At 39.7% G+C, this 22,416-nt stretch overlaps 1 protein-coding gene across 10 annotated transcripts in view; it reads right to left on the minus strand.

The window, feature by feature from the left end:
• ST7 (suppression of tumorigenicity 7) overlaps window positions 1-22,416 on the minus strand; it is a 241,643-nt gene that overhangs the window by 194,077 nt on the left and 25,150 nt on the right. Inside the window, exon 1 of one of the 10 annotated variants that reach the window (XM_077856023.1) lies at window positions 862-987. The exons of the other annotated variants lie outside the window; for them this stretch is intronic. Within the exon in view, the coding sequence (XP_077712149.1) occupies window positions 862-874 (13 nt within the window). The 5' untranslated portion in view covers window positions 875-987. Of the gene's footprint in view, window positions 1-861; window positions 988-22,416 lie in introns of those variants that run through there. 10 annotated transcript variants of the gene reach the window in all.

Consider the following 22,416-nt stretch of genomic DNA (forward strand, 5'->3'; position numbering starts at 1 on the left):
GGTCTCTCCCCTGGTGGAAAAATCTTCCAAAAGCCTTTGCTCTTTAATTTAAAAGGAACCTATTAAAAAATAGTGTCATCATTTTCCAAAAGTTCAAATTTAAGGTAATATAATTTTGAATTGAGGTAATTAATTTTGGCAAAGACTCATGTCCTTTCCTCCTTAGCATCACCTCCTCAATCTACCCTCATCCCATCTGAGTCAAGGGAATCCCCCACCTTCTCACCAAGCAACCAGCACCCAAGGTTAGCCTGATTTTAACATTTTATTTCCAAACCTGCACTAATTTACCATTCAGAAACTAGAACTTGGGAAACACGGTTATGCAAATTAAAAAAGAAAGAGGCTAGTTATCCATCCAAAAATTCTAGACACATTAATATTCAGAAAATTTGGGATAAAAACTGAAATTCCCCAACTCACCTCATTATGTCAACTCCATCTAAAAGACTGAGCCACACACATGCACAAAACAACTATCACAATGCCAAAAATGTTTTACAGAAACCAGAAGCTCTGTGTAGACTGTGTGTATATTTTATTCTCTGTGTGGCATAATGTGAACTCAGATGTTTGTACTCTAAACCTTCTGGCCCAGAGGGGAGACATGAGAATTAATTACAGATTACATCTTATTGAAGTCTGTTTGAGTATGACCCAAACTGAAATAGAGAAAACAAGGGTATATCTGACAAATTCCCCTAAGTGCTTATCTTAAATATCAAAATTTGTATATAACAAATTCATACATGATATTTTTAAATATACAATCACAATCAACATAATTTTTAAATATAAATGCAAAGTATTTTATTTTAAATAATTCTATGTGGCTGGACAATATTTTAAATTTAATTTTACCTGTATAATCCATAACGAAGCAATAGGCAGGGAATCGGGTATTTTCCAAAGTACAGCTCTATCAGGCACAAAATGAAACAGCTCCCTGGACAGGCAAACTGCTCTGGGGAAAGCCTCCTGCCATGTGACATTAAGCACACACACACTTCTGCTTATCTCGAACTCAAGCCACAACTGACGTGGCTCTGCTCTCCTATGCCTGTTCTTTTAAAGTCATCCTAGAAACGTCTCTCTTAGAAAAGAACCGTTATTTCTTCCCATTTCAATTCTGTATTATTAGTTTTAAAACTAGGAGAAAAAATTCTCTTCTTCCTCTAAGTGAAAAGAACACAAGATTATCTATACTTCATCCTAGTACTCAATAGTACAAACCCATAATTGTCCAATTTTTTAAGAAGAATATAATTTTGTCATTATGTCCATTCATTTGATTGTATGCACATTCGATCCATTTGAAACACATTTGATTTTAAGAGATCTAATAAACGTGATGAAAGAACAATTCTTTAAGGCAGATCTAAAACCTTCAACTCATTTGTCTGAGTCCTGAAACAGACGTCAGATGGAAAGGACATATGGTCATTCCTGAGACAGACTCTATCTGATGTAATCTTAAATGTCACATTGCCACATACCATCTTTTCCTTCATTGCCAATTGTTTTGATCTTGAGTGTATCCCTGGCTGAAACTTTAAATAAATTTTAACAGTGGCTACTTCATCTTGATAGAATTCTTTACTCTGCCCAGAGACAAGATATAAGTAAATAAACTTTTAAAAACTTTATCAGCTTTTTTTATTTTTGAGCAACTTGGATGGTTGGACAATTTCCAATTTGGAGATATATTAAGCCCCACATTGCAGCTACTTTCAGAAAGATAAGGTATTGGTAGTTTAGAGTGTTGTTTTTTTTTTTTAATTTTGCTACCTGGAATAAGTTTCTCCATAAGATAATTATAAGGTTTACAATACTATATAATTTCTAATTTTCTACTCAATATCAAAAGTATGTATCTTACAGGACTCTAAAAATTCTGAGCTCAATATCATTATTGAAAAGGTCTCCCCAATAATTTTATAAAATAAATGAGAAAGTATCATTTCACATAGCCATCTAGTCAATGCTTCATTACCATAAGCAGATCCCATTACACCACCTTTCTGCTAACAGTCAAAAGCTGTTAATTCTCATCAACCTCACCTGCCACTGCTGCTAAGCAGCCCTGACTTACTTCTCAGGCCTTAATTCTCTTTATCTTAATCTAGAGTACAGATTAGAAAGCTTTCCATGAGCTATAAAAAGTTGATATATTTTCTTCCTGGTAATGAAGATGTGCAAATGAGTAAAACAGTAATGCCGTATTGTTTTAAAATGGTAAACTCAAAATGCCTAATAAAAAAATGCCTTAATTTCCACAAAACTTACAAGTGTGTGGAAACACTGATAGCCATTATCAGATGTCACAAGAAATGACATTTTATGCCTTCCACAATTCAGTTCTGTTAGTGTGGCTTTTTAAAGTTTTTATCTAAATATTTGAGTAGCATTATTTTAAGAGCAATTGTTTCATTTTTATACTACTTTATAATTCCTGTTTAAATCACAGATGTTTTAAGGAAATGCAGTTCATTAACAAAATGAGAACGTAATGAAAAATCCAAATCAGAAGGTACAAGACAGATGACTAGATGGGCCAATAGCTATAAAACCTACAATCTACAGTCTAAACCCAAAAAGACAAGAAACAACAAGTGTTGAGGATATGGAGAGAAAGGAATGGGAATGTAAATTAGTACAGCCACTGTGGAGAACAGTATGGAAGTTCCTCAAAAAATTAAAAATAGAAATACCATATGATCCAATAATTACACCTACTGGGTATTTACCAAAAGAAAACAAAAACACTAACTGGAAAAGATATGTGCACCCCTATGTTTATGGCAGCATTATTTACAATAGCCATGATACGGAAGCCACCTAAGAAGGGATGAAAAAGATGTGGAATGGATGTTACACACGCACCCACGCACGCACCCACACACGCACAAATATACACAATGGACTATCATGAAGCCTTAAAAAAGATAAGTCATGCCACTTACAACATGGGTGGACCTAAAGGGTATTAAACTAAGTAAAATAAGTCATGACAAATACCATATGGTTTCACTTGTATGTGGAATTAAAAAAAAAAAAAAGAATACATTTAAAAAACAAAAAGCAGAATCAGACCTATAAACACAGAGAACCAACTGAGGGTTGCAGGGGCAAGGTGGAGGGAGGCGGGCAGAAGGGGTCAGGGGTACGGGAGAGGCATCCAGTTACAGAATGAGTAAGTCCTGGGAAGAAGAGGCAGAAGGCAGGTGGGCAGGACTGTCACAGCGCCGCACGGCGACAGCTGGCACCTGCAGAGAGAAGGCCAAGCTATGCTGACCGCGGAAACCCCTGTAACATCATAATCAACTATAGTCCAATTAAAAACGTTTTAAAAGCCTACAGTCTACAGTTAACTGACCTGCCACACCTCAAAAAGCCAGCAGAGTGGTTAAAAGCCAGGCTTTGAGTCAGAGGGAAGGTTCAAGTCACACCTTAGCCACTTATTAGCTGCGTAATCTCAGGCAAGTGTTTAAATCCCTCTGAGCCTCTGTTGGCTCATAAATTCACAAAGGGCCTACGTCATGCCTTGATTTATGTAAATAAAGAGCTAATGTGTCAGTAGTACTTAATGTGTGCCAGGCATTGTCTTGCATCACGTACTAACTTATTTAACCCTCGGGACAGCGTTGTAAAGTAAGGTAAGGTATCTATCGTCTTCCTTTCATAGGTGAGGGAACTGGGCCACGGAAGGTAAATCACACTCACTCACTCACTTAACTAAGGTCACCCACGGAACAGAGCAGAGGCAGGATTCCACCGAAGCAGCCCAGCTCCGAGTCCTAGGTGACTGCCCCTGGAGAGTCGGTGAGCGACAGATGGAAGCAAAACAAGAAAAAACTTCCCCAAAACTAAGATCATTCTTTCCGATAAAACCAATCCTGCCGTTTCCCAAATATTTTAGTTCAGAGTTCACAAAAATTCTTTTATAGTATATGTTCAATTTCCACATATAGAAAAATTAAACAGAGAAAGGGAATGAAGGAGGTCATGTTCAAAGGCTCAAAGCCATTGTGACAGCTTAAAGTGAGAGCCGCATTACCCGTGAAGCAGAAATAAGCACTCAAGTGCAGAGAGCTATAACCATAAAAGGACCAGAACTGCTCCCCGTACTCCCAGCAACCAGCAAGTTCATCCCTCTCTACTTTTCAGTTCTCCAAATGTCACAGTATCTACTACTTTCCAGGCCTAGGTTGGAGCAAGTTCCTCCGACGCTTCACAGGTCACTCAGGAGGAGGGCCTTCCACTACTTCCCCTTACCTTCCTCCCCAAGACACTCCTCTGGTCCCATTCCACTCTCAGCAGAGGATACTCACCGGTGCTTCGAGATGCAGCTCCCCCCCACGCACACCGTCCCGGCAACAATTACATCTTAGTCCTCACCAACAAGCAGCACCAAGTCGTCGAGTTGTTCTAGCCTGTGGCCCGGGGACGGACCACTGTCCGAAGCGCAACTTAGGACTGGGCAGCAGTCTGCCTGCCTCACACCAGTTCGAGCTGGACCAGAAGTCAAGTGACTCCCCGCAGGTAACTGCTCCCCCTCGTCTAGTCCCTCCCATCCCCTCTTCCATCCTGCTGGAGCTCAGCCCCACCTCCCAGATGGGCACCCAGGGAGCAGGGTGCACCATCCAAACCCCTCTTCCATCCTGCTGGAGCTCAGCCTCACCTCCCGGATGGGCACCCAGGGAGCAGGGTGCACCGTCCAAACCCCTCTTCCATCCTGCTGGAGCTCAGCCTCACCTCCCGGATGGGCACCCAGGGAGCAGGGTGCACCGTCCAAACCCAGTGCACTTACGTTGAATGGCCAATGCACTGAGGGAGCCTCCACTGTTTACCGGTACACTCCTTCACCCTGGACAGGCCCCCCCAGTAACTCAGCCTAGAGTGAGGAGACAAATGCAAACACCCACAAAACACAAACAGAAATAACTGTTGGGAGACCCTGCCTGCTGGTTCATGGTAAAAATCACAGCTCTTAAAACAACAAGCCCTGAGTGCCAGCAAGAAACTTCTGGGGACACCTGGGTGGCTCAGTCGGTTAAGCATCTGCCTGAGGCTCAGTTCACAGTCTCCCCGCTCAGCGCAGAGTCCGCTTCTCCCTCTCCCTCTGATCCTTTCCCCTACTTGTGCTCTCAGTTGCTCTGTTTCTCTCAATGAATAAATTTTTTAAATCTTAAAAAAAAAAAAAAAAAAGGCAGGGGTGGAGACTTCTCCTTCCAAGACATAATTGAGATGGCCTGGACAGGGAGTGCCAAGTTTTCCGTAGATGAAAACTCAGGGGCCCTCCTCTCTCTCCCTTTCATGGCTTTCCTACCTGGAGCAGTTCCCTTCACTATGTGAGTCCATAAGCCCTTCACCTCCCCAGGAAAGGAGAAAGAGCATGACTCCCACTTCACTTTTCTCTCTTAAACCTGAAAAACATAACCTTACCATAATATTTACATCATATTTCCAACCCATTCAATAACTCACTTAATTGAACATTTGAAAACCCCAGAGGTAGATTATAAATGCTCACCCTGTTTTTCCACATTGCAGAAATGATAGCATGGGGTTTTCCCTCTGGTCTCTATTCTCACCCTCCTCACCAACAACTCAAGAGTTGAGTCAAAATGCCTGAGCATTATGCCTCATCCCAACTTCCCCTTAGTCTCAATCAGAACAAACTTCACCTAACATGCTGCTTTCCCAGGCTTCTCACCACCCACTCCAGCCTACATCTGCTTCAGCATCTCCTTTTAACTTTCTGGCCTTCCTCATTGGCTTTCTTGTCAAGCCCCAAGACTACCTCACGGCCTATCTCACAATGTGAGAAGGCTCCAACGTGAAAAGGAGTCTCCGAATGAAGAAGATTCTAATAGGTGGAACCAACTCCTCCGGTGAGTAAGCTGCCCCCATACCTCAAAACTTTTAAGGAAACTAAGACAAAGGACCATCAAGGACCAAGCACGGAACAGAAGAGCCCTATGAAATAAGAAGGGAACTCAACTGCTCAACTCAGTACCATGACCCAGACCAGTGCCATACAATCTCTAAGACAAAGTTAAAATCATCAGCAAGCACAAAAGCAGAATTATTACTAAAAGCATAGTGAAACCTGATTGAAGATCCACTTTACCAAACTCCAAACCTTCAGATAGGCACTCTTTCTGGATAGATAATACCTGTTTGTCATGCTCTAAAAGAACAGTGGCAATGCTCACCTGATACAAAACTCTCAGAGGACGCAGAATTCAAACCTCCTTTCTTATGTGAGCCCCAAGAGAACTGACATCAAGCAACCACAGCTGGGAAGAGGGGAAGAAGCAACTTTTATAAGGGATAATAATAGTCTCCTAACCATTGATGTTTTTACTCTATCAAAAGATGACTCATAAAAAGAGACGTTGGCTTAAATGTTTAAGGCTAACCAATAACAAGGAATATACATCAATTAATCTTGATGTAAAATTGTCATAAGAAACATAACTGAAGTTATTAAAATGCCTGAGAACAACATGAAAGATTAAGATTTTTCCTCCCTCGATATGGATCCAACAATAAATGTTCATGTTGCACTTCAAAAGTGAAGGCCATTGTATATACATTTGAATCATAGGTCTAACGTAAAGATCACAATGAAAATCCATGTTTTTAGAACAGAGAAGTATTAAGCCAGACATATCCCTCTAGAAAATTTCCTTAGGCAAACCACAGGCCTTCCTGTGTGATGTTGGTCTGTTCGTCCGGCTGGCAAAAGGTACTGGTGGAAAATAAGCAAAGAAAGTCATGAAAATCAGTCATGAATGGACTATTGCAGCTTGTCTCAAAGGAAAAAGAAAAAAACACAGAACGAAACAGTGGAGAAATTCTTCAACAAATATGGTAGTATTCAGCTCAAGTTTTTGGTAAGCAAAGTTTTTGGTAAGCAAATTCTTCAAGAAATATGGTAGTATTCAGCTCAAGTTTTTGGTAAGCAAAGCAAAGAGTCACGAATTATCCATGGTACCGGTACTCCAAAACATAAATCCTTCTTGATGTTTTATAACAAGGGTCAGCACACTCTTTCTCTTTCTATAAAGGACCAAACAGTAAATATTTTAGATTTTGTGGGACCTTCTGGTCTCGGTCACAACTCCTCACCTCTGTCACTTGATTGCAAAAGTAACCATAAACAACACATAAGTGAATGGGGACAGCGGTGTTCCAATAAAACTTTATTTATAGACTGTGAAACGGGATTTCTTAACTCTTAATATATCATGTTTTTCTACTTTTGCATTTTTTTCGATTGTTTAAAACTATTTTCTAGTATAAACACTTGTTACCTTGCAAGTCATGCAAAGACACGTGGCCCTCAGATTACAGTTTGCCAACCCCTGTTCTATCGATAATCTTTATACTATAGTTGACCTGACCTTTCTTTCTCTGAAAGAGTTCTGATCTTCCATTAGGTCTCTGCCATAACAAGTCTCACAAAGGTAATGGATTCCATCAACAACTGCTTGATGGATCAGGGCTGGGAATTCAAGAAAAGTTTCACCCAAATCCTCTTCACTTCTAATGGCACCATGAGTATTGATAGCCCGTACTACCTTGTTCATTCCCTATTATTAGAATTAGTGCCAAATGCTAAACCAACTTGTGAGACATCAACTACTTTCAAAGGCAACAAAAACATTTCCAACCCACATACATCTCTAGCCCTCAAAAATTCTATTAAAAAAAAAAAAAGGAAACCATTGGTAAAGATTTCCAAATCTCCTCAATTATTCTCTAGGCAAGGAAACTTTATGTGAAGTATGCCCGTAGTATAAAATACAAGGAACAGCCAGCTAGTGTGGTAGGAGAAAATCTGGCGCTGTTCACCAACAATAGCTGAAAGAGAATTCTTGAGAAACAAGACACTTGGATTTCAACCCTAACTGGACAGTTTAACTGCTTTGGTTGGCCTTTCCTCAACTTCACTTATGAAGTTAAGAATTAGTTTCAGATTATTTCTGTGGTCTTTTCTAGCTCTATAATGCTTATAATGGGTATACGAATCATATCTGACTCAGCCCACTGAGAATTTCAGCATCTTTTTTACTTTTCATTATCCTTCACATAAGAGGCAGATAATTTCCTCTCTGCTCTTTTGTCTCCGGCTTTTTGAAAGGCCACTGAACATGTATTTCTGATCAGGACAACTGCAGTCGTCTCAGAAATAATCCAGTCTTAACACAGATGGGAGTGAATCAAGAGAAAATACAATACAGTATAACACTTGGAAGATCTTTCTAGAGACAGACATGTGTGCCTTCTGCAACCATAAAATCAAGCTGTGCAGCTTTCCACAACAAACGCATACAATCAGGTCCTTTAGCACCACAGAAGTTTGTCTTCAAAATTGCTTCATTTTCCCCAAATAATCACATCTTTGGTCTACAGGAACCACTGCAGTCTGAGTCCAGAATCAAGCGGACTTGGAACAGGCTCTGACACTGCTACTTAGAAACTGGAAGTCATTCCCTCTAAGCCTCCCGTTCCCCTTCTGTAGAACAGGAGTGCTGTTACTGGTAGCCGTGGAAAGGATATATACGTAATGGTGTATAAATACGGATGCCTTTGGGAAGACAGCTGCAATGCTGCGAGGTTTGAAAAAATAATGTACACGGCAGAAGGAATAATAGAGCAGTTTGGAGTTTCTTGGAAAAGTACAAAGTGGAAAAAAGGGAGGAAATCCTGACATGTGCTCCAATGGATGATCCTAGAGGACATGATGCTAAGTGAAATAACCCAGTCCACAGAACAAGTGTTGTATGATTCCACTGTTATGAGGAACCTAGAGTAGTAAAAGGGTAGTTGCAAGAGGCCAGGGAGTGGCAAAGGAGAACCGTTTCATCGCTATAGTACTTCAGCAAGACGAGAGGGTTCCAAAGGTCGGCAGCATGACTAACTGCTGAAGTGTACATTTAAAAACTGGTAAAGTGGGAGGTACCTGGGTGGCTCAGTCAGTTAAGCATCCAACTCTTCATTTAGCTCAGGTCATGATCTCAGGGTCCTGAGATCGAGCCCCATCTCTGGCTCTGGGTTAGGCTTGGAACCTGCTTAAGATGCTCTCTCCCTCTCGGCTCTAGGCTAGGCTTCGAACCTGCTTAAGATGCTCTCTCCCTCTTTCCCACTGCTCCTCTCCCACTAAGAAAAGTGAAAATAAAAGATTCATTAAAAAAAAAAAAACTGGTTAAGTGGCAAATTGTATGTTATGTATATTTTTCTACAATTTAAAAATTCTGAATAAATTTTTCAAATAAAAAACATTGGGCAGCCCAGGTGGCTCAGCAGTTTAGCGTTACCTTCAGCCCAGGGCGTGATCCTGGAGTCCCGGGATCGAGTCCCACGTCGGGCTCCCTGCATGGAGCCTGCTTCTCCCTCTGCCTGTGTCTCTGCCTCTCTCTGTCTCTCTGTCTCTCTCTCTCTCTCTGTGTCTCTCACAAATAAATAAAATCTTAAAAAAAAAAAAAAAACACTTTTAAAAACCATACATACAGTGGCTATTTCTGGCAGTAGAATTACCGAGTGTTCACTTTCTACCTAGTGTTTTGTCACTACTGTGAAAGCAGAATGAGCTCTGTATGAAAAATATTCACGCCACACACAAAAAAAGGCATTTCGTGTTACATGTGAAGTCCAAAAAGCCAAGAGCTGTGAAATCTACCAGCTAAGAATCAGTCTTAAAATACATTAAGATGGAATACTATAACCAGGAATTATACAGATAGTTAGAGTCAGAACGACTGGCCAAAAGAATGATGAAGATTGGTAAGAAAGAAGTGGATTTGTTTCTAAATTTGTAGAGAAATACTAACTTTAAATGACATTTATATAACGTTCATTTAAATATTAATTCTGAGTAAAAAAGCATTGTAAAAAAATAAAGAATAAAAATTTTATTAATTCTAGTGCCTAGCAATGTTTGTTGAGTGAATAAATTGACACACTTCAGCAAAAAGCAACGCCCTGAATTTCAGAAAATGTACAAACTACTCAGAATAGATTATTATATTACATTGCTACCAACTGGTGACAGCACCCCTGAAACACAAGGACAATAACTAGGAAAGGAAAGACTTTTCTTCTTTGAAAGCTTTATTATTTCCAATAAAATATGGCCAACGTCCTTTAAAAAAAGCACATTGACTCTACTATCAACCAACTATGTTAAAGGTATGAGATGGTAAAATTGCTGGAATTAAAGCAAGATCCATGTTTTTATCCTGCTTTAGGCAACACTGTGCTTCAGTTTTCTCAGACATGAAATATGTGAACCTCTCAGTAACCTATTACCCATATTTCATGTCTGAGAACACCTTATAAATGGTAAAATGTCAGGAATTAGTATTATTTATTATTAAATTACTCTTATTGACTCTTATTACCCTATTGATTTTTTTGCTTAAATAACAAAATATCTGCAACACTTCTATTTACGATCTATATATTTATCCTTAACAAACAAAATACATCAGCTTTTGAATACATTAAATGCCAAATTAAAGATAAAAGTATAATAAATATCTGTCCTTTGAGTCATTCTTTATATGGTACTTCATCTTCTCAATCCAAATCAGACTTTTTCCCATGACTTTTTTTTTTTTTTTTAGCAGAAACATGCCCTACATACTTCTCATGAGCATAATTTATTTTTAAAATTATGTCTGGGAATTCAGCGTACTGTATCTTAAAACAGTGATCCAAGTTAGTCATTGTTTCCACCGTCTACCAGCACTTGGGCAGGAAGTGTGATATGCAAAGAAGGAACTAAATCTCATGAGGTCTTATCAGTAATATACTTTAGCATTTCCTAAAAATCTGATACACATATCTAATCATGAAGACTGGAAATATTTGTATATTAATGGTAAGGACCAATGTAAAGATAGAGGAAAAACAGGGACCATTTATGACTCATTATCACAAGAGATCACTAAAGGTAAAGTGAGTTGAAATTGGAGCTAGCTAGACTTAGGATCTATAGCTTTTAGATTTTCCTGCTCTGTACAAATGTTAAAATAATATCAGATTTTATATTTATATAATTACTAACCTCAAAAGCTTGTCCTCATATTAAATCTTAAATAATGATCCAATAAAATGGAGAAAGTTTAAGTAATTTTGTCAATATTACAATATATTAACAAATACATTCCACTTCAGTGAAATTAGACTCAAAGGACTTATGTCTTACTATTTCACTGAGAATGTAAAAGACTAGGAATGTGTTTAAGGAAAAAAAAAAAAAAAAACATACACTGAGGACAGATGATATGACAAGGAACAAAATACAGAGGCCAGTCAACTTCCAGGCATTATACAGTAGCAATATACTTAAACATAGCCATGTTACAAAAATATCTCAGGAAATCAAAAGATAAAACATGAGAGGTTCCCATACACTACTTACCTAAAATACTCCAAATTACACTTGAATCAAGTCTTTATAGAAAAACAGATTGAAGTATTGTAAATGTTTTCTTTTACCCAAAATAGCTCATGAAAGATAAATCATCTTTTAAATTGTTTACTGTAACTTATGTATTTTCTTAAATTGGGTACTATTTTTAAGTTATCATAAAGCACTTAGCTCTAAAACATATCAATATTAACTATAAAGGTTCACAGACACTTCTTAACATTTGACATGAAGTGTAAGTACACTAAGTGTAAAAAAAAACTATAAAAAAGCAAAACGTTTTATTTCTATAATCAAAAGTCTATTTTCAGGGACTCATCAACTAGAATCAATGCCTATTCAGAGACGAATTTCTTGACAGTGAATAGATTCTTTACAGCATTTGGAGGATAGCTCAATGTTAGCGTCTACATTTTTTCTCCCCGAGCATAGAACAAGAAGTTGGTTGCACCAGGCCCCTAGATCCACTCAAAGAATTCGGGGAAAAGTATGTGGGAGGCAGAGAGGATTGCCTAAAGATTGAGCCATTCTTTTTGGTAGTTCCTCTCAGTACTGGAGTGTAAATGTCCTTGTACGAATTGACAAAAAATATAACTGTGGAAATTATATAATACTATTCTAAGAATACTTGTTTTACATTTTCAACAAAAGAAACGTTTTCAAAGAAATAGACAAGAACTAACATTTATTGCATTCTTTAGTATGTGTTAAAGACACTAAAACACTATGACAGAAACCTTCATGTATTACATTATCATAATCACTTTCTCCATCTTTCCCATGAAATCTTGATAGACTCTATGTTAAAAGGCAGAAAAAAGAATCAATCAAGAACTCTAAATTATTAAAATGTCTATTTTCCCAGAGTTAAAAAAATTTCTATAGGCTGTTCATTTCTTTTCAATATATACAACATATTTCTGAGTTAAGAGATTCAACAAGCTATTTCATTGTGTCTCTCCAGACACCACGGGCAACATGATGAGGTAGTAAAATTATGAGCCAAATGTTTAACACAAAAATAAGATCAAAGAACTCTTTAGCTATCTCCCTAGACCTCTAATTATCATCGTCCAGGAAATCATTTTCAGGACATTGAGTTTTTTCCTCAATTAAATAATTTTACTGCTATATATCCAAAAGACAATCATTTTCCATCTGGATCATTATTCTGTGAAAAATACAGTATCCCTACTATTTAATGTTCATCCATATAAATGTAAAGAAACACAAAGAGTGAAGGAAGGAATAAAGGAAGGACCTAAATAGAATTTATAATGAGGTATCACAAAAGTCAGTCTTCTTACCTTAAAAAGTAGACAATAAATAATGGCCATATTGTAAGAGACCCTGACCCCAGAGTTGCAGACAAAGGAAAATGAGGTATCTCTAGACAGATGGCAGTCACACTGCAAAGTCACCCCCCTTGTGACATGAATCAAATAAGTAGCATTTATGACCTACAGACAACCCATTTAGAACTCCTTCCTAGGAAACATTAAAAAATAAAATAAAAAATAATTTTTTAAAAAGCTCTGCAGTACACAATGGGGGATAATCACATTCTAAAAAACTAATTCAGTAAATGCATCTGATATTGTAGAAAAAATAATATATTTTGCACAATGTTTTCATCCAGTGGTTCATAATGAGGCCATTCTGCCTTTAACCCACGTGTGCATGCACATGCACACACGTGCACACACATGCATGCACACACACAGCCACACACACACACACACACACACACACACTGCGACCCTAGGGAGCCAGTAGAGATTCTATATACCTGATCCATCTGAAATAGGTTGCATTAAAAACATATCGTGCTATCAACTGAAAGTAATTAACACAGCTTATAAACATAACCAATTATGTATAAAAACAATAATGTATTAGAAACTTGAAATCCTCCCCTTAAAACAGATATTCTTGAGTCTTACTTACTTATCTAAAATTACTTAGATAAACTTCAATGTTTAAGAAAGTGTGTTCACCAAAAAAAAAAAGAAAAAAGAAAGTGTGTTCATATAACATCTTTCCAGATTTCCAAGTATTATATTTTGTCTTTGGGCAAAATAGAAACATCAGATTATATTTACTAGAATAATATAAGGGCTATGACTCTAGCACTGAGGGGAAAAATAGGGAAGATTGGTCATCTTTTTCTTTTTTAATATACTCCCTATACTGGCATTAATGCAATTATCAATCTATCACCCATGATTACAAAAAATAAAGTATAATAACACTAGAATGTATCAGAAATGGTCTCCAGTTAGTCTGACAGTTACACAAGAAGTGCTTTCTCCCAAGCCTGGCCCGGAAGCAATCTTGTAGGCTCTGTCAACAACCCGCATGGATTGCTTCTGAAAGCACCATAACTTGATCTCTGACATTTTATCACCTTTACTAACTACTAGTCCTTTCTGTAACTCACGCAGACATAAAATCTTCTGTTTCCAGCTCATTTACCAAGTGCAAGTTTCCTTTCCATGAAAACAGATCTGTGCTCCAGGGACCATAATAGAAAACAGCAGTAAAACCATTCACCTGCACTGAGCTTGGGGGGACAGTATCCCTACTATTTTATGTAGGGATAAATTTTTCTGCTATATATCCAAAAGGCAATCATTTTCCATCTGGATCATTATTCTGTCAAAAATACAGCATCTTCTTTTCTATGTTGTTCTTTCAGGAAGAAAGTGGCCTTTAAACTTTGGAAATATATTCTACAAACACATGCATTCCTCTACATAATACAAATAGTTTGACTAATTTGTCTTAAAGCAGAAAGAGGTGACTACGGGGTGGGCGAGGTTCAGCTGGCCACAACCTGGGCGAGGTTCAGCTGGCCACAACCGGATCTCCTGTTCTTTCCATCCCTGCAGCACCGCATTCTCCAGGCGTCCCCACGGATTTCTACGCTCCTAGATAAGGCGCCGGTTTCACTGCTTCTGCTCTAAATAAACATCAAATAGCTTCTTCAGCAGTCTCCAAAATCAATACTCGAATGTTCTTCGAATCAGCTGGTGCTAAAAAGGAATCCTAGGTTCACAACACCATAGGCCACAGAACAGAAAAACCTTACAGCCAGAGCTTTGGAGAGTGAGTTCCAGATGTCGGTTTTTCAAAAGAGGTAAGCGCCTGCGGTTGCTAGGATTCCTCAGTTTAGTACAAGTCTTACCATCAAAGAGATCCGACAGTATTTCGCAGGAAAGGTGCTGTGGGTATTTTCAGCAGGATAATGATGCACTTAGCATTCCTGGCCTCCAGGCATTAAAGGCCAGTAGCACTGCCCGTCCCTGCGACGACGACACAAAGCCAACACCCACATTTGCACGTGGCCCCCGCTGGGACAGCAGCGACCCTCGCAACCTCAACAACACATTTCCCCACTAGCTTAAATGAGTCACGCAAAGCTCTGAAGGAGCTTTTCCCAATAGCTCGATTATTCTTGCCGGGCGACTGAAGTGACTGGAGATGAAATGGAGATGAGGCAGGAAATCGGACTAACCCCTAAAGGAACGCGCTGCTTAACAATGTCACAGAGGTCACCTTGCTTTTTTGGTCCACTTGTTTCCCTCAAAAAAAAGCTAGTTACCTCTAAGCCTGTGAGGTCCAATCTGGTAGCCGCTAGCTCTGTATGATTATTTACATTTGAATTAAAAATTCAGCTCCTTGGGGGCACCAGCCTCATATGCTCAACAGACTCTAAATTAAAAAAACGTCTCCATCATCAGAGAAAGTTCTACTGGACTGCACTGCACCAAGTCTTCTAAGTATGTGACAAGGTACAACATTGACATTTTGAAGGCAGCTCACAACAAAGAGAATTCTTTGGGGACAATAACAGAAGGCCCTTCCGCATCTCCAAACTCTTTTTAACATTTGGCTGTGGGGACAAAATTCCAGACGCGAGCAAGATTAAACAGAGACTTCAAGTAACACCGAGTTGATTAGCATCTACACAATGGATCAGCTCCCTTATCTCCTAAACAAACTGTTCTTTGAGATAATGGCGATCAGTGAAATAATACTTGGAAAGTGCCTAATCTTTCTCTCTTCTCCAGATATCTTGTAGCAAGGGCCAAACTCTGTTTTGTTAACACGAGAACTGTCCTGAGGCTGTGCGCCTCCCACCAGGCTCGGGGAACCCTTGGGGCCACAGAGGTGGAGGAGCCGTCACTCCTCCGAGACTCCGGCTGGCCTGCTCCCTTCTGTTCCCCGTCACTCCTGTCGTGTCGTCCTCACAGGGTTTGTCATTCCACGACTTACCACACCTTGAAACTGTGCCCGAGAAGGGGCCCGGGGGGGGGGGGGGGGGGGGGCGGTGAGAAGGGGCGGGGGGGGGGTGCTAGCCCCCACAGATCTACGTTTACTATGTAAATTCTCGAGAAAGCATTTGAGAAGACCCAACAAAGGACTTTGGTCCTTTCTACTATTTGAAACTTTAAGACCAGGGTAGTGATTCTGTCATAATTCCTTGCAAATCAGAGTTTGCCAAAACTTCCAGTGGACGAAAGTTACTAACAGGCCTAGTGTGTGTGTGTGGGGGGGGGGGGGGGCTGGGGCTCAGGTCACGACCTCAGGGGCCCTGCCTCTCCCTCCCCCCTCCCCCGCCCCCTGCTCCCTCGCTCTCTCACCCTCTCTCTCAAATAAATAAAATTTTTTAAAAGGGGGAGGGTGCCTGGGTGGCTCAGCGGGTTAAGCGTCTGCCCTGGGCTCCGGTGGCCCTCGGATGAGCCCCCGCAGCCTCCCTGCTCAGCGAGGGGCCTGCCTCTCCCTCTCCGCCCCTCTCCGCTCCTCTAGGCCCCTCTGGGCCCCTCTCATGCTCTCACACCATCCCCCTCCCTCTCTCTCTCTCTCTGACTCTGTCTCTTTCTCTCAAATAAATAATAAATAACTCTGGGAAACAAACGGAGGGTTGCTGGAGGGGAGGTGGGTGGGCGCAGAGGGACCTGCCTGGCGGGCATCAAGGAGGGCACGTGTGCCATGAGCGCTGGGCCGCATGCAACCGAGGAATCACTGAACCAGCACGGAAACTAATGATGTACTAGGCACTGGCTAATTGAATTTAAATTTAAGAATAAAATTCAATAAATAAATATAAATTAAAGGGGGGGTTCCATCTCCTGTCACCTGGAAGGCAGTACAACATGAGCACGACGGGGTCCCACCCCTGTGCTACCAGGAGCGACGGCTCAGCTCGGCGGCCTCAGGCAGATGGCCCGGTACGCCCGGCTGCGTCCGTAAAGTGGGGAGATCCCCTTGCAGAGTGCTCATTAGTACATCGCAGGGGCAGAAAGTACTTTGTTCGAGTTACATCCGCCCTTGCCGGTCCTTCTGCCTGGGATACTCTGCCCTGGTAGCTCATGGAGCCGCTTCCTTCTCATTCCTTAGACCTCACTTGCAATGTCACCTCCTTAGAGACGTCCTACCTACCCACTCAAATTCCATATATTCTCCTGTTAGTCTCTATGACAGCCACCTGTTTAGCTCCTCCCTGGCACTTCTCACAAACTAGGAGGAACTTATATGTTAATTTAGTCCTTCATTATCAGTTTTTTTCACCATAATGTAAGTTCCATGAGGACAGTATGTCCCGGGAGAGTAACACGACTGTTATTACTGCCACATAGCGGACTCTCAATAACTACCTGGCAGATAAATGAATGACTATTTGGATTAAACACAGTTAACTGTCTCCTTCCTACAGGACTCTTATACTTTTCCAAGCAAATATACATGGTGATCCTTCTCAAGGTCCATATGGTATGTAGTGTTTCTCCAACTTTCTCACCACAGAGCACTTTTCTTGAAGAACATCTTCATATCTCCCAGAACTAATGTTCTAGGGGATACACACTGGAAAAAAAAAAATCAGCTATGGACACCCATTCAGTTGTGTACTGGAAAGCGTAAATAATACCCAATTGTCATCTAGGAATTTTATCCACCTAGCTTGACAAAAGAGGGTTAGTTACGCATTTGCACCATGAGAAAACACCAAAATAACTGAATCACACACCAGGTGATATTCTGATCTCTGTGGATTGATAAAGAATAATGGATCTACTCAAAAAATGACAACTAATGAACTGGAGAAAACACATAATAAAGATTTTTATATCTGCCTGGCTAAGAAGAGACTTACCTACATGAACAAGCCTGATACAATAAGTAGCACCAACAAATTCATATCATATATCACCAGATCAACTCCTATGGCAGTTGGTAGAGTTTTTAAACTCAATTTCTTAGACAATTTTTCCAAGAGGCATTACCGCACAATTAGACATGGTAAGTGCCCAAAACCAAGCATTAAGAACATTTAGGAAGACACATCAGCCTGCTACGGGAGTAGGGAGGGTTAAGAACTCTAGACTAATTTAGGATGTCACTAGGAAATCCAAGATGGTTACATGTCAGAGACCAAAACCTGGCAGCCCCAAAGTCATCATACCTAGCCCACAGATGTATTTTATTGAGTCCAAAAAGTACTTAAAACTTTTGAACTCATTGCTAATATTTATAAATTGGGAGATTCAACATAAAAATAGCATTTCCAACTTCCCCTGAAAAGTTGGAAGATACCGTCCACTGATGACCCACACTCTCATAGAAATCACAGAGTAAAATATGTAACTCACTGCCTCCTTTAATTTACCTACCTGACCCCTACAGCAGTTGGTAGAGTTTTTTTTTTTTTTCAGTTGGTAGAGTTTTTAAACTCAATTTCTTAGACAATTTTTTCCAAGAGGCATTATCGCACAATTAGACATAGAGGCATTTGAATTTGTAAGGCTCAGATGTACTCAGTTATATACCAGGATCCTAACACCAGGAATGAGGAAGAAGCAAAAACAGTCTAACAAAGGAAGACTAGGAAAGTATAGTCTACCATGTGGTCCACCCCAATCTGTAAAACAGCTTCCTCCTTACTTGGGACTGCTTTCCATGGGCTCCTAATCAAGTGCCAGCCCTTGTCATTTAAGGCTTATGTCACCTTCCTGCCCACTCGCATCACTTCACCAGGAAGGATCTACTCCCCTCACTTGACATTCACTGGTCATGTACATAAGGTCATAATGCCTTTTATGTGCAGCAACTTGTTCTTCAAAAAGCTTTCAGGTAAGTAAGTAAATAAACATAGGGGTTTTTATACGTACATAAAACCACTTCAAAATGGAGTGGGTTAATAATACTATTCCTAACGTGTCAAAGGGAAAAGACGAAAAGAGATTATAGTCTCCCCCAAGTAGGAGCAGAGCCAAGGCTAATATCCAGATCTCCTGGGTCAGTAGTTCCTTCTTCCCTTCCAACTATTCACTGGACTTGTTATGTGTATTAGTGAGGGTCTCAGCAGGAAACAGATACCACATCCACATCAGAATACTTTGAGGAGAGTTTAAGAAAGGAATCATTTACGGGCAGCCCAGGTGGCTCAAGCAGTTTAGTGCCACCTTCAGCCCACGGTGTGATCCTAGAGACCCAGGATCAAGTCCCACGTCAGGCTCCCTGCATGGAGCCTGCTTCTCCCTCTGCCTGTGTCTCTGCCTCTCTCTCTCTCTCTCTCTCATGAATGTGTGTGTTTCTCATGAATAAATTAATGAAATCTTTAAAAAAGAAAGGAATCATTTACAGTGGTGTGGAAAGAGTATAAGGTAATCACAAATGATAGTACAGTACCCTAGGACCATTACCATTCCCGAGACGAAAAGAGAAAGAGGGAGTTACCAGACCAGGAAAGTGAAAACCATATGGAGAATAAAAACCATATAGAAATACTGTGGTTAAAAATAAATAATAATAAATAATAATAATAATAAAATAAAAAAATAAAAATAAAAATAAAATAAAGAAATACTGTGGTTTGGGTAGAAGAGAACAGCCAGATGATTCACTTTCTCTAGGCCTTCCAATCTCCAACCGGCCTTCTTCCCATTGGCTAAATCCAACCAGAAGACAAAAGACTAGATATCTGACTGAGAAAGTTCATGTTAGTCACCACCCATGGCCCAATGTAAGGGAATGGAAGAGTAAAAGCAAATTTGAAAGAGAAAACAAAAGGATGATTGTACATTATGCTTTTTCCAATCATTTATTTAAAAGGGGGAAAGAAGATACTACATATATTCTCAGCATCGATTTCCCTATAGTGAAACCACTGTTTGCACACCATATTTAAGAACCTCAAATTTATTTCCCTTTTGGATTCTGGTCACTCGGACAGATTTCTTCCATGTCAAAATATTCCTTCAAATGTTTTAATGAATTCATTATATTCATTTTAGTAGCTTAGTAGTATAGTCTTTGGTATAAAAACACCACCAAAGGTATTCTCTTAATCTAAAAACACTGTATCCATTGGTTTCTTGTTTCCTTGTTTGGTAGTAAATATACCTTCTCAGATCCATGTAATATATTCTATTATAAAAATCAGACTAGGGGATCCCTGGGTGGCTCAGCGGTTTGGCGCCTGCCTTTGGCCCAGGGCGCGATCCTGGAGTCCCGGGATCGAGTCCCGCATCGGGCTCCTGGCATGGAGCCTGCTTCTCCCTCTGCCTGTGTCTTTGCCTCTCTCTCTCTCTCTCTCTGTCTATCATAAATAAATCAATAAATCAACAAATCAATAAATCAATCTTTAAATAGATAAATAAAAATAAAAATCAGACTATATTCCCCCAAAGAATTGCATTTGCTTCCTTGATCAATGATTCTATTACTTAATATATACAAAAGTCACTGGCCAGTTAGACATTATATATTTTAGCAAATAATTGTGTCCTTAAGTTTCTTTGATACTTTTTTAAAAAGAGTGTCTTTGGATTCCAGCAAGTTAAGTATATTTACTAATCAAGACCAAAACATCTTCCTTTGTGCTTCAAATGAAAATTTAGAACCTTGAAGACATTATGCTAAGCAAAATAAATCAGTTACAAGAGGATAAATATTATATAATCTTTTTTACACTAGGTTCCTGGAGTAGTCAAATTTATAGAGACAGAAAGTAGAATAGTGGTTGCCAGAGGCCAGTAGTAAGAGAAAGGGAAAGCTTTGGTATTTAGTGGGTTTCAGTTTAATAGTTTCAGTTGGGGAAGATGAAAAAACCCTGGAGATGGATGGTGTATGTAAATACACATACACAATAGAAAAAAAAAGGAAATTCAGAAACTAGGACATCTGTCTGAACTGAGGCAAAAAAATTCATTTATTATCTCTACTTGCTTTTCCTATCTAAAAATATCTTTTACAAGATAATCAAAAGGTATCACTAATTTCTTAGCCAAATTTCTATCTTCAATGTATTTAGAATTCCTACTACTGTTTGGGCTTATAGTTTTCACATGAGGGGACTCAATTTCAGTCCGATCCTTCTAAACAAACTCTACTTCCCAACCTAGTCTCAATTCTTAGATTAAAAATTTATGTAATTTCAGAAGAAGTCTTCAGATTACTATGTACATGGCCCATGCAAGATACTGAAGTTTCAAAGATGATTAAGTCAAGATTACTGCTGTCAAGGAGCTCAGTTAGTGGAGGATATAAGTATGACTGGATAATATTTCCTCCTTCCCCAAATTCAAGCAGGTAGTCAACCCTGCTTATTGCCTCAGGGAAAGCATGTATCAAGATGGAAAAAGTAGGAGCCTACGAACCTTTCAGGCTTTGTCAAAACAAAAGACAAATTACTTATAACAGCTCCAAATGGAAACTACCAAATACACATCAACAGTAGAATGGATAGGGACGCCTGGGGGGCTCAGGGGTTGAGTGTCTGCCTTTGGCCCAGGGCATGATCCCCGGGTCCCGGGATTGAATCCTGCATTGGGCTCCCTGCATGGAGCCTGCTTCTCTCTCTGCCTGTGTCTCTGTCTCTCTCTGTGTGTCTCTCATGAATAAATAAATAAAATTTTAAAAGAAAAAAAAAAAAAAACCAGTAGAACGGATAAATAAATTACAGTCATAAAATCCACTGGAAGTACTACACAGCAAAGAGAATGAACAGACCGTTGGTGCAGCATCATAGATGAAACTCACAAATAAAACGTCGAGGGGTGGAATCCAGACAGAAAAGAGTATGTATTCTATGATTCCGTTTATATAAATTTCAAAACAGGTGAAACTAATACATGGTGAGAGAAGGCCAGAGAGCAGCAACCTTTGAGGAAGAGGGTTAGCTCAGGGTTAGCGATATAAAAGGGCTTGAGGAAGGCCTCTGGAGTGCTGGATAATGTTCTCTCTCTCAATCTGGGAGACAGTAACACAGATGTGGATCATGTCATAAAAATGCACTGAACTGCAAACTAACAGTTTCTGCTCTTCCCGATATATCAATGTTATAGTCAATTAAAATTTTACTTTAAAATTGTTCTCTCATTTTCAGGGGAGATAGAGTAAAATACATAGCATATCAGATGGTGGTAAGGGCTATAAAGAAAAAAATAAAACAAAGGGCATAAGGAGTGCCAGAGTATGCAGATAGATGGGAAAGGGATTTATAATTTTCAAGGTCAATAAAGGCTGAACTGACAAGTGACATTTGGTTAGAAACCTGAAAAGTGGGGCACCTGGGTCGCTCAGCGGTTGAGTGCCTGCCTTCAGCCCAGGGCGTGATCCCGGGGTCCTGGGATCGAGTCCCACATCGGGCTCCCTGTGTGGAGCCTGCTTCTCCCTCTGCCTGTGTCTCTGCCTCTCTCTGGGTCTCTCATGAATAAATAAAATCTAAAAATATTAAAAATGAATTAAATAAAAGGTTGTTGCTCCATGTGTATACACCAGAACAAAACAAACCAAGATAAATCCTTAGAGGAAGGGGATTCGTTGGCACGGACAGTTAGTATGCTGAACAAGAGTCAAAGGGATGGGTTTACCTAGACTAGAAAGAAACCAACCCAAACTGGAGAAAGAGAGTTGGAAAAGAAATGACTCATTTTTGCTTGCTCACTCACAATGAAGACAAATAT

Source organism: Canis aureus, chromosome 18 (genome assembly GCF_053574225.1).
Source record: "Canis aureus isolate CA01 chromosome 18, VMU_Caureus_v.1.0, whole genome shotgun sequence".
Classification (NCBI taxonomy): Eukaryota; Metazoa; Chordata; class Mammalia; order Carnivora; family Canidae; genus Canis; species Canis aureus.